Here is a 17279-nt window from a genome sequence, read left to right on the forward strand (position 1 = left end):
ACAGACGGACGGACAGACGGACATGGCTAAATCGACTCAGCTCGACATGCTGATCATTTATATATATACTTTATAGGGTCTCCGACGATTCCTTCTGGGTGTTACAAACTTCGTGACAAACTTAATATACCCTGTTCAGGGTATAAATATGAGTTCTGTTGCTTAGTGGTTAATTCTATAAGTGCATGCTCTATACACATAAATACAAGTAAACATATATTAATATACACATACATATTTAAATAATTAGATATTTTCTTTTGCGTCCCTTTTCTCGAAAAATATCTCATTACAGAGAATGGCTCGTCTACTTAGCACTCGGCGAATCTATGTAGCGCGTATTCATTAGCATAAATATGTGTGTACAAAAATTTCAAAAAATATTTTATGCAAACACGCTTAGAAACATACTTACTTACGTACATTTGTATGCGCCAGCAGAAAAATTCGCACACAAGTACATAAGCTAATTCATTATGGGATTTAAATACCATTTATTTATATAATCTTTAGTATTTACTTTTCCTTGTGCGCCTTGTCCTAATCTTCCGATTTTTCTTCTTTCTCTTCGCGTTTATTTATCCAAGTTTGAATTTGTTTGCTTTGAATTTCAAGTATCAACAACGATTTGTGTTAGCTTTTACGTATTTCTTATTTTCGCCTGTGGCTTCTGGCATTCAAGTGTCGATGTATATAGAATTATGCACACATATCCATACATACATAAGAAATATTATGCCAAACAAGTGTATGTGTGTGTATGCGTTTGAATACAGTGTATCAACGAATTGTTCCAATAAACCGCAGAGAATTAAGTGCAGCATTTCATAGCAGAATATGCATGTAGGAGTGTAGATATGTAATGTTGTGTAAAATTATGCTTTATGTTTTCTAATTTGAAAAGTATAGCGCAAAATATTTTTTTTTTTTTTATTGAAAAGGAATATTTAGATCCGAGTGAATGGCTTTATTCGTGATGTACCAAGGAGCATTTGTAATACAAAAAAAAAAAATATAAAAAATATTTAATCATACATTTTTCATCCTGAAAATGTTTGTCTTAACCGAAAGAGTGAATTGTGAATAGTGGAAAATAAAAGCTCTCCCTGCAACTTCAGTCGAAAGTTGAGAAATGCTCTACATTCTTTTCCCTCTTCCACTTTATCTTTTGAGATTTTTATTGAAGAAGAGATTGGTAAAGTCATGATAAAGGTATTCCAGAAGTAATTGAAGTAGTTGAAGAACTAGAAAACTCATCAAAAATACTTATTTAAGTATAATAACCTCTTAAACTCCAATATGCTTTAAAATAGTTGAAAGACAACACAGGATGGACAAAGTACCGTTTTTATTGAGCTAATTTTTCAAATTTCTATTACATCTTCCGTAAGGATAGAGATTCCGAACTGGCAGTTTTAGAGGTGGTGGTGTCCTCTTAGCGGTTCATCGCAAATTTCGCACTCATTTAAAATTGATTGATAATGATGATTCAATTCTAGACCCGATATGTATGTATTTGTATCAATGACGCTCTACTTATTGTTGTTTCACACATCCCTCCTAATAGGCGTCTATAGTTGTATAAGATGCATAAAGATAATATTTCCTCACTGGTTTTAAATCAGTTGAAACAGAAAGTTTAATCAAAGCAATATTTTCTTGTCTGGTGGTTGTTCCTCGTGTTCTCTAGAGTTATTTTTTATTGATAGCCCGCTTAGTCTCAATCTGATTCAAATTAACTCTTACTCAGAATAAAATAACTTAAACTTTCGGTTCCTTGACGGTTCTCTTCCATTGGATCTTGCTGATAAAAAATGGTTCAATAAGTCTCTGTCTTCTGGTAATTTTATTTCGGACTGGAAATTGACATTCATTATTCCTACCCTCAATGGTAGTAGAAAGGATGTAGTCTCCAATTACAGGTCTATCTTTAAACTCTCTACCATTTCCAAAATTTTTGAGTGCTCTGTTAAAAATAAGTTATTCTTTGCAGTTAAATCAATCATTAATGGCAATCAGCACGAGATTTCCTATTGTTTCTCTTTTGCTAAAATTTTGATATAAACAGATGACTTAAACGTTGTCATAATAATCAAAAACTCCAAAGATGTAGTAAAACTTCAATGTGATATTGATAGTTCTTATGTTAGGTGCCTGAAATCGTAGCTTTTTCAAAATTTGATAAATGTTCCCAAATCTCTTATGTTAGAGGGCGTAGCATCTTATCTTCTAGCTACAATATTTCAAACTGCGTCCTAAAATATGTAACTGAAATCAAAGATCTTGGTGTAATCTTTGACTATAGATTTTCTTTCAATAATCACATCAATTATATCACTTCTAAAACATTTTCTGTACTTGGCTTTGTCCATCGAAATCCTTAAAAATTTTCCGACCGCTATACGTTAGAATTATTGTATACAGCTTATGTTCGTTCTATCTTGGAGTATGTTGTGTTCATCTGGAGATCATATTGCCTATCTTCAATTAATAGAATTGAACACGTTCAAAAGAATTTTCTTACATTTCCCTCCGCTCCTTAAAGTTTGTTGACCATCGTAAGTATCTCATGTATTGTTATTACACCTTAAATCACTTGAAAATCGACGATCTGTTCTCTGCCTTACATTTTTTTTTTTTAATATAATTAATAGAGATATTGGCTGCTCTTAATTGTTAAAAAAAAACTAATTTTAATATTTCTCAGTGTTGCGTCAGATCAATTTCCCCAAGTAGAAAACTAATGCGGATCATGCCTCTCTCAAGCGTGCCGTGCGTGAGTTAAACTCAATTTCCGAAAAAGTTTTACCTGATTTTCCTCACTATAGGGCTTCTTTCGTTAAGACATCAGACAACACAAATAATATTTTAGCGCTTTTTATAACTAATATTTACTTAAAGCCAGCATTTAGTGTTAATTTATTATAGCAACGGATCCAGTACGTATGCACTCAAATAACATAGCTTTCTAAACAATAAAATCAGTAAAAAAGTTTATTTGTTTATAATGAAATAAAAATATTCAAAGGAATTGTTGAAAGTGAAATTTTGTGTATATTTAAAAAGTATAAATTATGGAAAAAATAGTTGCAATTAAAAATAAGTTTATATACACATATATAGTATGTATGTTTATTACATATGAAAAGCATGCACGAGTAAATTATTATTCACAACAGAATTTATTTACTTAGTTTATTTTTCCTATTCTAATTCTTTTTTTCTAATTTTTGTGCCGCGAAAATGCATGTAAACATTGTCATTTGTGACATTATGAAGGACGAATAAAATGGGTAGTATGGAGCGTAAAATCTTGCGAGTTGCTCATACGCCCCGCTGTGCTGTCACTATGCCACTGCATGCAGCTACATAAATGCAGGCATATGTTTGTATGTGTGCCAAGTATTTCAGCTAACACATTATTGTAGTACATATACATATGTATGTACCGCTTAGAAATGTGCTAACGGAAACGTGTGTAGACACCTGCCACTGTGGCATGATCTTCAAAATATCTAAATATGACAGCTGCATACCCACATACGATTACATTTATTTGCGTGTTTGTGCATCAAAGAAAGCCATATTTGTATGTGTAATTTGTTTTCGTTGACACTCAGCGTGAAATGTTCGTATGCTCTTCAAGTGCTTCGAAGACATTTGCCACTGCAGTTCATTAATATATTTTACACTCACTGAAGCGCGTTATTGTTGCTTTTGAGAAAAAGAAATAAAAGAAAGAAATGAAATGAATACAAACGAAAACTACAATAAAACCAATTAAAAGTAGTGAAGATAAACACTTTTACAAGCATCTCAAAGTCATCTTGTCAGTCGAAAGTGTTGCCGCCAACAACTTAAATGGCGCCGCCCGCACTTATCTACTAACCAGCGTTGACAGAACATATGTCATTATTTAATATGCTCCATTTTGTATCTCAGCCATAAATATTTCTACTTGCAGTTTGACGAAATCCAAATAACACAACGGTAGAAATGAAAGTGATACAGGGTGCGCAATTATAGCGCAAAAGCCAACAATATTCTGGGTGCAGGATTGAAGATACCGAAGGTAAATAAAAACTTCAGTTCAATGCCAAAACGATGGATTTACGTTGCAAAACCTGCCATTTCTCTTTATTTACCTTTAGATATTCTCAAGTCAGTTTTTCTTTTGAGATCCTAAATTTATTCATTGAGTACCATTCCTACTCACCCTGCTTCGTTCTCACTATGTATTTGTAAATATGTACATATAAAGAAGCATTGACATTCTTCTGCTAATAACCGCCTGGTACAAGTGCCGACTGCCGCGCACCCGTCGCCTCGCTTTGCTGCAGACAAATGTCAATGCCGTGAAGGTGACTCAAAATGAAGCGCGAAAGGATCCTTAGCGAACGATTTACAGCCAAACAAGCAGAACGGAGCAAACACAAAACCGTCTGACATTGAATTCCAACTCAGGATGATGCTTGCCGCGATATATACTTATGTGTTTACACGTATGTGTGGTTGATGTTGTAGGCGCAAACATTCCTCTGGCATGTTTGTTCAGCAATTTGTTGCTGCAGCTGTTCTCTATGCAAATTAGCCCGCTCTGGTGCGAATATCAAGGATTTCTGTGAGATGTGTTAATTGAATACAAGTTTTACTTGAAACTTTTGTGTGGTATTTGGCGAGATTTACTTGATCAAGTTCAAATTTCATTGACTGAAATTAGTATTGAAGTTGAAATATTTTATATTTTAGAAGGAACTTGATTGCACTGAAATTTAATATTGAATACGATTTTTTATAATTAAAAAGACGAAATGCAAACTATAGACATATACCAATAAAGTATAGGAAATACCAACAATACCTCTCTGTCATTTGAGTAGATGCAGACCCCCAAAAAAGGAGGAAAGAATTCTCCTGCGTTAAAATGACCAAAAGATAGCTTATACGAGGTTTGTACAAAAAGTATCCCTAATTTTGAATATTCAATTATCCCATTTCAAGCTGCCGCATGAGCAGTTTTCTTCTATTGCAGGGGTGTCGTGCCTCATGAGTTCTTTCCGCGGGAGCTTAGGATCAAAAGATTACTTTCTAAGCGCTTAGAGGATTGGAAAAACACGCTAGGGAGGTGATTGCTTTGAAGAGTACAAAATAGATATTCTTGAATAAAAAAAAATATTTTTAAGAAATATTATTTATACTAATTTATTTAATATTTTCAACATACCTCATAGTACATCCACGTTCAGCTGATTTCTCAACTTTAGCGACTTTTTGTTGCAAACCACTTATACTCCCTAAGGGTCTCTTATTATACCTTGAGCACGGTAAATTCTGCATCAGTTCTGGAATATTGTCCTAAATTTTACAGTTGATCCGAGTAACAGTTTCGGAGATATGGCCTTGAGAACTTGTGCGCCCGAGAATGGCTAGGTTAAGTGCGCCGTCTTCAAACGCGTTTTTCTCGAAACTGTGTTTTTGAAGTCGGTGGGCAAGATTTCTCGAGAACTACTCAACCTTCCCTCATGAAATTTTACACAAGCCTTTGAGACACAAAGACTTAAAGTCTTGGACTAAGATTTTTTTTCGATTACAACTATTTGAAAAAAAATGTTGCGAAATTTTCATTTTTTTTTTTTTGTAGAAATGCCTGCCAAAAATTCAATTTTCAGTTTTTTTCTACCGTCCAAGTTCTAAGTTAAGATTTTTACCAAAACACGTATTTTTTCAGTTTAGATGATCCTGTAAGGAGTTATCCTGCCAAGGCGGGCGCATCTGATTTCCGAGGGATCAGCGGAAAAGGCATCGCAGTGGCTGAGTTTAAAATATTTTTTTTCCAAAAAATTCAGAATTTCGTGGTTAATAGTGTATGTAACAATAAAAAATTCTAATAAAATATTTAATTTTTTATATAAGAAAAAAATTGTTGAAAAATGATGTTTTTTACCCGGTGAAACCCATGTAACCCCTTAAGTTTGTTTCTCACATTGTTTGTTTCATCCAGAAGGAAACGAACTAGTCCCTCAGTTTTTGAGATAACGAACTGAGATTGTGTCTACGACCCTTTTCCACTTATTTGTCACAACCGGTTGTATAGTGGTTGCAACCGCTGTTGTCGGGCCACTATACGTTAAAAGTAGATGACATGTAAACTGAAACTTTGTTATCTATGAAGCGTGTTACAGCTTCCGTATAATCGCAGTCAACGGTGTTTCTTATTTTAACTAAAATTTCATATAATGATGCCATTAATATAAAAGCGATTGAGGTTAAATTACTGAAAAGCGATTGTACATGTATCTATAAATAACAAAATATGTTTTTTTATGTGAGTGACGTGAACAATTTTGTATAGGAAACTGTTCGGTCGTGCTCAACACCAAAATGGTCAATGAACCCACATCTCAACTTAATATGAACTTTCGCTACTTCAAATTGAACAGACAATACTAAATATATTTTTATCTTCACTCTTTTTGATATAAAGTTATAACCTTAGTTACTGCCATATTTACATGTTATATATGTATCTTCATATTAGTTTGTTGGATTTTAGCGATTTTTATCTGAGTCTAAGTAGGCAAACAAGACAATTTATCTTGTCAACATTTTCTAACTTTCCATGCAAACCCATTACTTGCAGACCACTGAATTTGCTCAATACATGCACAATGTTAGATAATTATGTATGTGTATTGAATATCCATCCACATCAGCACATTTGCCACATAATTAATGAGGAACTATTTTATATTTTTCGAATTGATTGAACGTTGCAACCAAACTCGGTATGCGCGTGTGTGAGTATCATTTGTGTATAAGTGTTTTACTTTTGTATCGATTTCAGAAATTCTAACTAAAAATAATTTTTAGTAGATCTTTTGTACAAAGGGCTGTAGATTTAACCGCGGTCATTGAGCCCTTCGAGACACAAACATAAGCTGTATCCCGAAGAATGTATATTGGAATTGTTGTGTACAGTTTTTCAGTATGGATATTTCTGATAATATAGCAATGACTATATAGTAATTATATCTTGCTTTAATAGTAGCTGTAGTATATAAGCCATATTGAGGGACTTAAAACTCGACCTAATACGTCGTAAAATCATAATTCTTACATTTGTCTACATAAATTTTTGTTGGATTACATACAAAAATGAGTTTACGCAATTACAATTCTCAACGCTATAGTTTGGGTTCGTTATACCTTATAATTTTATGAGACTATATGAAACCCCTAATTCTCTTTCCTTAAAATTTAGTCAGCAAAGCATATTCCTACAAAAAACGAGGATACATATTTTAAAGTCAGGTATCCGACTTTCTTTCCTTTCGCGGTGTCTCTAAGAAAAAGTAAAGGGACACACTGCCGAATCCAAAGTAAACTGAAAGCAAAGCAAATTCATTAAAAATGCAACAGCCTGAAGAAGCTTGGTGCCAATTTTCCCCTCCTACTCTCGGGGGGCATAAAATTAATGTTGACATTCACATAAATAAACACTCAAATGGTCAGCCGCTCGAGTGCAGAGTGTAATGAACTGTCCTTGAAATTTTTTATAGGAATTTGCATTACGGAGAGGAGAATGAACAGTTCACAAATTTTCTCCATAGGCATATTAATCACAGTTATACGTACATAGGTGATCAAGTTGAAATTAATATTAAAGATTATAAATATAAGCTTTATTACTATTACTTTTATTATTATTAATATTATTATTATTATCATTATTATTGATGTTATTAACATCTTTTGATAGCTTATCATGGTTTTTGATACATTAAACACACATATTCATACAGAGGTGCAGTATGTGGGGCAAAATTGGAGAGAAAAACAAAATCTTTGCATTCAATTTCCACTTTAACGATTTATTTGAACAATCTACTTATTTATACTGATTAAGTTTGCCTCAACACTCAGCAGAAGAAGTAGCAGACCCTATAAAGTATGAAGATATATAAATGTTCGCTGTGACGAACTGAGCCGCTTTAGCCACTCCTATCTGTCTGCCTATCCGTCTTTATGTCCACGAACAAGTCCTTCAGATTTTGAGATATCTATCTGTAATTTTGCACATGTCTTGTTCTCATCGACAGTTTGTTCGTTTATCGGAACCGCTGATATCGGACCTCTACAGAATAGACAAAAGGATTGATAGAATGTCTTTATAACGGGTGATTAAAAAGGAGGTACTCTTTTCAATAGCCTTTTTTGACATTTCACGCATGAGGTTGTTATTTTACTTTTGTTTAGTATTGTTTGGCATTTCATCATCAAAAGACTTACGCCCGAAGAACGTTTACAAATCGTTCAACTTTATTACGAAAATTCACGTTTTGCACTTCGCTCAACTTATGGTCAACATAAACGGCCTACTGAGCGTACATTCGCAACACCATGACCCATATTGGGATCCAGTATTCATTATTGGTTAATATCCGACCGAATAGACCACGTCCAGCACGCAGTGAACAAAATATAGCTGCCGTGCAGAGTCGATTCGGCGCCGTTCGCATCAACTCGGACTGACGTATGGAACGACTTGGCGCATTCTACGTCGAGATCGTAAATTGACAGCGTGCAATGTACAGCTTGTGCAAGAACTGAAGCCGCTCGATCGTTTCGCTCTATAGGCTCTTTAAAAGTTCCAGAAAATCCGACGTTTTCGAGCCAAATTTTGTTCAGCGATGAGGCCCATTCCTGGCTTTATGAGTAAGTAAAGAAGCAAAACTGTCGCATTTTGGACCAAGAGCAACCTGAAGAGATTGCAGAGCTGCCATTTCATCGAGAAAAACAACGGTTTGGTGTAGCTTGTGGGCCGGTGGAATCATCGGTTCATATTTTCTCAAAACTAAAACCGACTGTTTGATACCTGGAATAGAAAGTCGTGATCACGGCGACATTTGGTTTCAGCCAGACGGCGTCACTTCCCACATATCGCATCAATCAATGGATTTTTTGAGAGAACACTACGGTGAGTAGATAATTTCACGTTTTGGGCCGGTCGATTGGCCGCTGATATGGTGTGATATCACACAGTTAGACTTTTTCCTGTGGGGATATGTAAAGTCTTAAGTCTATGCCGACAATCCCGCTTTATTAAAAATAATAATTTTTCATTCTCAAATGGTGGGAACACAAAGTGGAGTAAAATTTACCAAATGAACAAAACTTCCACGAAACGTTGTAAGTATATGTATGTAATCTTGTTGCAGAGAATTGTCTAGTCTTATAAGTGTGTGCAACTTCGAAAACCTCCACCTATCCTACGTATTCACCCTCCATAGGCTATTTCCCTGCCTGAAGCGGCTATAATACTATTGGACTTTACTTTTGCAAATATTATATCCAAGCACATTTTGTCTTCTTAACGTCATCTCATTAGCGAAAATAAACTTTCGCATGAAAAATGACTTGAAAATCAGCGAATAAACAGTAATTAATTTGCATGGGGAGTGGGCGCATAGCCGCTCAACAGCTTTTTAAAAATATATGAAAATTCAGAATTTTCTGCGTTCTAATGCGATTAGCTTGCTCTGTATTTTTTTAAAGCTGTGGGTGGCTGGTGCTTTTTGATATCGCAGGCCAACTGCAAGTAATATTATTTCTGACAATTTATGTTTATTAAACAATATTTGTTCTTGTTCTTGTTGTTTCTGTTTTTGTTTTCTGCACATTTTGTAAACAGGCATAATTGCATGTGATTTTTCGGAAGCACAAACACACACACATTCGCACACGCAGTGCAAACGTCCGCTTATAAGCCATAGTTTTCGCTTTAATTGCGGAAAATTTCAACATTCGCCTCAAAATCGGCCAAAATCGCTTTGCTACGCAAATGCAGAGGAACTTGTACGACTGCGCTGCCTGTGTGATTTCAATTAAATTGCGAAATGCATTCAATATGCCTCTGCAACACTGCACACACACCCTCCACCGACCCCCTCTCCTGGCTTGTGTGCGTCGTCCCCATGCAAATGCAGCAGCGTCCGAGTGTGATGAGACACACCTCCTGCCCAATCACTTTGCGGGCGACCAATTGATGCCGCTGGCGAAATTTCGTGTGCGTCTGTGTGAAAGAGACTGTGCGTGTATGTGTGTGCATGTAACAGTGGCGGAAATGTTCGAGTAATTATAATTAGCAATTTGACCAAATAAAATAATTAATTGCAATTAGAAGCAACATCAGTAAATGCAACATTTTGTGTGCAACAAAGTAGGCACAAGCACTCACACACTCTGTGGCATACAACAATTGCATGAACGAATGTAAGTTTGGAAATATATATGTATGTGTGCCTGTGCGTAGAAGATTATGAGTGCGAGGATTATATTTTTTGGAGCAAAGCGTCGGCGTTTTAATGTTTCTGCATTGTTTCATTTATTCTGGACTGCATTTGAGTTTGCTTACGTACGAACGACGTATGTATGTATGTGTGAATATACGATTTTGTAAATTACAATTTTACTATTGTTTCTGCTCTGTTCAAAACTTTATTGCATTTTGTCTGTAGAAATCAATATAGTTGGGCTTCCCTCTCGAAATGATTGAAGCTTTGCAGGGCCTCATAACAACCGAAACGCATTGCCAACTTGCGTGTGCATATTCGGAAACATTGTTGCGATATTTATATCTACAAATACTGACGTTTATGCGCATTAAGTATATTTATACTCTTGCATTTTGTTGCTACAGAATATTATAGTTTTGTTCTACTAACGTTTGTTTGTATCACCAAAAACAATCCAGTTAGATGTAGAGATATTTATACAAGTATATATCAATGATCAGGTTGGGGAGACGAATTGCATTCCGAGTGTCCTTCAGTCCCTCGGTGCAACTCAAGTTGAAATTTGAAGTATCTCAATGAAACTACACGTGTTCCTCAGCTAAAAAGTGAGGACAAGTTCGTAATTGGACCACTGAGGCGCCCTCAAAACCCTACTAATCGGGAGAGGTCATGATTCTTAACGGGTTTTTTGTAACGGGTGATCCAAAAAGGTACTTTTTTTAAATAGCCTCTCTTTGACAGATCACGCGAGAGTCGTGTCAAGCAGTTATGTTATTTTTGGCCTATTGAGAGCACGCTTCGCAACACCATCCCCGATCTTGAGACCCAGCATTCATTATTGGAAAATATTCGATCGAATAGACCACGCCCAGCACGCAGTGAAGAAAATATAGCAGCCGCATCTGAGAGTGTACACGAAGACCATAGAGAGTCGATTCGCCGCCGTTCACAGACACTCGAACTGACGTATGGAACGACTTGGTGTATTTTACGTCGAGATCTTAAATTGAAAGTGTGCAAAATACAGTTTGTGCAAGAACTGCAAAGAACCTTCCCAAGCGAATATGGGCTCTTCCAAGTTCCAACAAGCTCCGACGTTTTCGAGCCAAATTTTGTTCAGCGATGAATCCCATTTCTGGCTCAATGGGTATTTAAATAAGCTAAATTGCCGCATTTGGGACAAAGAGTATTATGAAGAGATTCAAGATTCCATATTTCTTCAAAAATCACACCGCTGAGAACGTAACCGTCAATAGCAATCATCATCGCGCCATGATAACCGACCATCTCGGCGATATTTGGTTTCAACAGGACGGCATCACTTCCCACATCAACAGATTTATTAGAGAACACTTCGGCGACAATTTCACGTTTTTGGCCGGTCGATTGGCCACCGAGATCGTGTAATAGCACACAGTTAGACTATTTTCTATGGGAATGTGTAAAGTCTAAAGTCTATGCGGACAATTACGCTTCGATTCAGCACTTGGAACAAAACATCACGCGTGTCATTCGCCAGTTACCAGTGGAAATGCTCGATCGAGTCATCGAAAATTAGACTCAACGGATGAACCATCTGAGACGTAGCTGTAGCCAAATGTGCACTGTAAGTTAATCTAATCTTGCCAACCCAGATCACTGTATTATACTCAGACCGGCAGCGGCCGTTTATTTTAATTCGAAATGCGATCAGCAGATTTTTGAGTATTTGGTCCACAATGCCAGAGAATTTCTTGCATAATCTTTGTTGCCAAAAAACAGCATTTAGTTTTTATTTTGTTTATCGGACAAAATAGAGGAAACGTGTGTTATAAATCGCGTCTAATTTTCATTTCTAGTTTATGCGATATTTGAAAAAAAACACATACTATGTATAATAAAAAAGTGGACCTACAACAACCAACAATAAATTTCAGCGAATTTTTGCGTAAGAAACACAAGCCGCGTCGCACCGCAACAAATCGAGCGCGTAAATCATGACGATAGCAAAAATAAGAACAAGAGAAGAACATTTTGCTCGCCACCGCCCTGCTTTTCTTTATATATTTATTGTTATTGCTTATATTTTATAAACTATGAAAGTGTTTATACTATAAATAATATTTGTTATGTGTCTGCTTTTATTGTAAACATTTTCGCATTGCTCAAGCTTAAAAACAAAAGCAAAGTGCGGACGCATGCTTTACTGTTCATTCCGTTCAAACAATAATATTATATAATATTACTTTTACAAGACTGTCTTAATTTTTATAAAATATTTTTAATCACTTCCGAGGTGGTTTGACAATAATGGCGCCTGCCGGTCTAGTGCCTGAAAGCTTCCGGCTCATTGTACTCTGACAGGGTAAATTAAGTTTGTCACGAAGTATGTAACACCCAGAAGGAAACGTCGGATACGATTTCTAAGGGTTCTTTTGGCAATATTTAAAATGTCATGATTTATAATTTTTTTATTATTGTATTCAGTAATGTTTACAATTTCATTAAGGAAAGATATACGCAAGAACAAAGTTCACAAATTATTCAATTATTTTTTCTTTACTTGCGTCGAAACCGCTTACGCGATTACAGCCGAGTTATGGCTGGATGTTCTTAGGCTACCCAGAAGATACTTGGTCAAAGACCGGAAGCTGTTTGAGCTATATGTAAAAGAATCGTTTCTGGCTACTCCCAAGTGAATAGCGATCAGGGAACTTTCTCACTAGCGTTAACTTCTACACATGACTCGTCGTCGTCTCGGCATTCGTCGAATTGTTGAAAATTTCGAGAGTATATTTTCTTTAAATAATGTTCCAGTAGAAATGAACCGAACCAAATAACCGCTCGAAATAATCAAAATAAAGATGCCGGAAAGTGTTGCTGAAGACCGCTATTTGTCGATTCCAGGACGTTCTCAGGAATTGGGACTATCTCCAACCACAACCTGGCGGATTTTGAGAAAAGGTTTGAACTTGCATCTGTATAAATAAAATTGTTCTTACTCAAGAACTGAAGCCACTGGGCCATCGTAAATTTGCTGATTTTGCCTTGAAAAAACTTGAAAACGATAACGTTGAAGATTTTAAGAAAATCATCTTCCCCGATGAGGCTCACTTTCTTCTTAGTGGTGTGGTAAATAAACAAAACTGTCGCTTCTGGCGCGAAGAAAACCACAAATTATTCATGAATAACTTTTGGACTCACCTAAATTGACAGTTTAGTGTGGTTTCTGGCCTGGTGGAATCATCGGCCTGCACGTCTTTCGAAATGAAGCTGGTGACACCGACACTGTTAATGGAGAGCAGTATAGCTCGACGGAAGCCAACTTTTTATGACCGCAATTGGAAGAAGTTGATCTTGACAACATCCGGTTCCAACAAGACGGGGCTACGTGCCACACAGCAAGTGCAACAACCGAATTATTGCGGGAATAGTTTGGAGATTTGATTATTTCAAGAAGATGTAATATTGAATGGCCTCCAAGAAATTGTGAGTTAACACAATTAGACTACTTCTTATGGGGTTGTTTGAAGTCATTGGTCTTTGGCAATAAACGAGACTCGCTTCAAGCTTTAGAAATCAATATTGAAAGTGCTATTCATTCATATTGACATTCGACTTGATTTAGTGGAAAAAGTACCCGCAAATTTGGTTCATCGAATTCGCTCCTGCAGAAGAGTCGTGTAGGCCATTTGAATGATGTTATATTCAGAACTTGTCCGATTATACTTCCCACTAAATAAAAAAACATTTAAATTTCTTTAACAATTAGTGCGTTTTTTTTTAAGAGATCATATCACTCTTATTGGAAAACCCTGTATTTATATTATCAAAGTAACGCGCTGAGTCGACTTAGCTTTGTTATTTGAATGTCAGCTATATGCCAAAGTAGTCCGATCTGAACATTATGTTCCAAATTTCATTTCGATACAAAGACAATTTTCCGACAAGTGAGTAGCTTCTCGAAGCTTGAAGAGAAAGGGACGCGTGGGAAATTTCAAATCGATTTTTCATAACATGAGCGCTTAGTTCATTTTTATACGGAGAGACAGTCTGTCTTTGTATAGAAAAGTTGTAATAAAAAAAAAATATATTCGGAGTCAATATGAGAGGCATTGTTTTTGTCGAAGATCATAAGTTAATTAGATATTTGTTTGTTTTTGCAATATTTTAGCTTATTATCTATTTTCAGTTTTTATAAAGACAACACACCGTTATCACACTGTGCTTCCATATAATATTTGGAATACACAAGAGTACTTCATTATTGTTTACATTCTTTATTTTTCCATAATAAAAAAAATTTCTTTTGCGCGTAGCACAATTTATAGCCCAGGAAAGGGTTATAATTTACTGCTAATTTTTCTAAAAAAAAAAATAATCTAGAAAGATGCATTAAAAATAAAGAAATGACGTACATTAAATCCTAATAACGCCGGTTTCACCAAGAATCAAGTGAATAGAGTTTGAAATGCTTCTAAGAACATAACACACTTGACCAAATTTTCTATAAAAACAAAATATATTAAGAAAGCAAAGAAATTTTGGGCAGAAAATATGAATAATAGCTTGTATAACTCTTAAGGGTATATTTTGCTTCTTAGAGTTCTAATAAACTACTCTCAAAGCCTTGATTAAAAGTTTTGGAACAATCAGAAGTTACTCAATTTCACCAAAAGAATTCACATTCTATTCAATTTCAATTTTCACTCTCAAACTCGTTAGTCGCAGTCCACAATCGTGGCAAGCAATGAGCGGTAACTTATTTGGACTCACCTCAGTAATTTTCATGGTGCGCTTAATGGTTTTACGCGTAACCTCGGTGGTCTCCTCGACCACGTCGCCGTCCTCGTCAACCGTTTCGGTAATCATTTTCTCCGTTTCGGCGGAGACCTCCTCCTTCATATCCTCATCCTCGTCCACCGTTTGGGTGACGGTCTTTTCCGGCTCCTGCTCCGTCTCGGCGCTTGTGGTGGCGGGATTAACGGCAGTTTCAACTTCCGACATTTTGCACAGTTTTCAATTTCTATTTGCGGACACTTTGCGGTTAAAGTTTTTCAACAAATTAGCGTCAGTTTAATCACTAAAATTTGCAAAGGCACAAGAACTCGAATCTTTTAGTTTGCTGTAAAATTTAGATAATTAAAAAATAAATACAAAATGAACAAGACACTACTTTTCTTTTAAATAATACACTATTTTTTCATAAATTATATTTTTTTCCGAATTTTCACTTGAAGTACACAAACACGCACACACTTGCACACAAACAACAAACACTAAAACTTGTTTTCGCTTTGAGCGCTTTTCTTATATATTCTTCGTTTGTTTCGTGTGATTTTTTGTTTTCTTGTTTGGTGTTACTTTCTTGTTTCTTTCTTGTTTTTTTTTCTTTGTATATTCCCTTTGCCTTCTGCTGGCGCGTTGTTGTTTCTTTTAGTGAATTTGAACTTCTAATTTTAAAATACTCGCGCACAATTTCTAGCAGAGAATTCTTCCTGAAAATAAAATTTTATGTGCGCTTTTTGTTGTTGTTGTTGTTTCATTTTGGATTACATAAACAAATTCGAGTTGCGTTTAAACTTTGGTATTTCCTGCATTGCCTTTCAACGGTAAATAATTTTTTTGTTTTTATTGTTGTTGTTGCATTTGGTGTTTTCTTGAAATTAGGCCGGCAACAGGATTTTTAATTTTTCTCTTTCCGTAAGCACTTTATTGTTGCAATATGCTTTATATAACTATATCTGTTCACAATACGTTGCCGAAAGACACTTCAAGGGAATTTTTCTAAATTATTTAAATTTATTACGCTACACTTTATGTCAGCTCTAATTTGTCACATGATTCAGTTAGTACAACCAAACACTTCACAAACTATAATTAATGCTGTCACAAATTGATTTTTGCTGTTTTTTCTATCTTCGCTCTCTTTCTTCGTTCCAAAACTGCGAGTGTCTTCCACAATCAATTTCATTGAGTTCGTTTTGTTTCGCCTATAAAAGATCTGTCGTTCACAACTTGCGGAATTTCACACCTTGCGGCACGCGTTTTTGCCTTATTCTTTTCAATTTTTATTTATCGTCCAATTATCATATGATTTCTGAGTGCTTTATATATAGAGAGTTTTGCGCGCAAATCGGACAAAAAATCACCGGGATTTTTATTACGAAAATTCCTGTCGTCGATGGCTGCGAGTCGAATTTTTCTGCAAAACAATGCGGACGATTTGTACGCTTTTCGTGTTCAATATAATTCAATTAAAAGTTTCAGAACGGTCCAAAACAGATGAAACACATTCGTCTTCGTTCGTCCGAGTTTGCGGCAGCGCCTGCGGCAGCGGCATTTAAGCTCTCAGGCTTATTGTTTTTCAGCGCAAAAAATCCAAAAAAACAGACAGACTAAAATGTCAGCATTAAGTGAAAAATCTTGTTGCTTTCAGTCACTACTGACGATCATTCGAATGCTGCTGGCGTGCGATTATTACGCCGCCGATATGAGCAAAATTTCCAATTCACATCGCACAAAAAAAGGAGAAATTCATGCAAATTCGCCCATATATTATACTTCGCTTCTTTTGAAAATTCGACTTTTTCTTCTTCTTCTTCTTCGCTATTTCACTTGTGCTCCGCGGTTTCTTTGTTCGGCCGTTTCGACTAGCTCTATGTGTCTTGCGTTAGAAAATAGAATCAAAAAATCATATTTCTCAGCTACATATTTTGAATGAAATGCTTCGGCCTGAGCTGAGACGCACCGGGCAAAGGAAATTCGTGCGAGCGACGATCTTTGGCGGCGAAAACGAACAAATTGTCTACAAGCAGCTCGAAATACACATATCCATACATACACACAATGGGTTAGTATGTCTACAATGTCTGTTCAAAATGTATATTTTTGAAATTAGTATATAAATATGGCGGTATGTACTAGGGTGTGTATCGTCATGGGCGTCCAAATATATTGGTGAAAGGGGATTTTGTGTTCAATACATGTGATAAAGGCATTTTT

At 35.8% G+C, this 17279-nt stretch overlaps 1 protein-coding gene across 7 annotated transcripts in view; it reads right to left on the reverse strand.

Moving 5' to 3' along the window:
• LOC126767604 (tropomodulin) overlaps positions 1–16873 on the reverse strand; it is a 138395-nt gene extending 121522 nt beyond the window's left edge. Inside the window, exons 1-2 of one of the 7 annotated variants that reach the window (XR_007669131.1) lie at positions 16839–16873; positions 15051–15399 (exon numbers count right to left, since the gene is read on the reverse strand). Coding sequence is in view for 1 of the 7 variants with exons in the window: in XM_050485055.1 (XP_050341012.1) it covers positions 15051–15281 (231 nt within the window). In the remaining 6 variants the exon portion in view is untranslated. Of the gene's footprint in view, positions 1–15050; positions 15400–15830; positions 16012–16426; positions 16614–16838 lie in introns of those variants that run through there. The other 6 variants (XR_007669130.1, XR_007669129.1, XR_007669137.1 and 3 more) reach the window with 6 other exon arrangements.
• Between the last annotated feature and the right edge of the window lie 406 nt (positions 16874–17279).

Source organism: Bactrocera neohumeralis, chromosome 2 (assembly GCF_024586455.1).
Source record: "Bactrocera neohumeralis isolate Rockhampton chromosome 2, APGP_CSIRO_Bneo_wtdbg2-racon-allhic-juicebox.fasta_v2, whole genome shotgun sequence".
Classification (NCBI taxonomy): Eukaryota; Metazoa; Arthropoda; class Insecta; order Diptera; family Tephritidae; genus Bactrocera; species Bactrocera neohumeralis.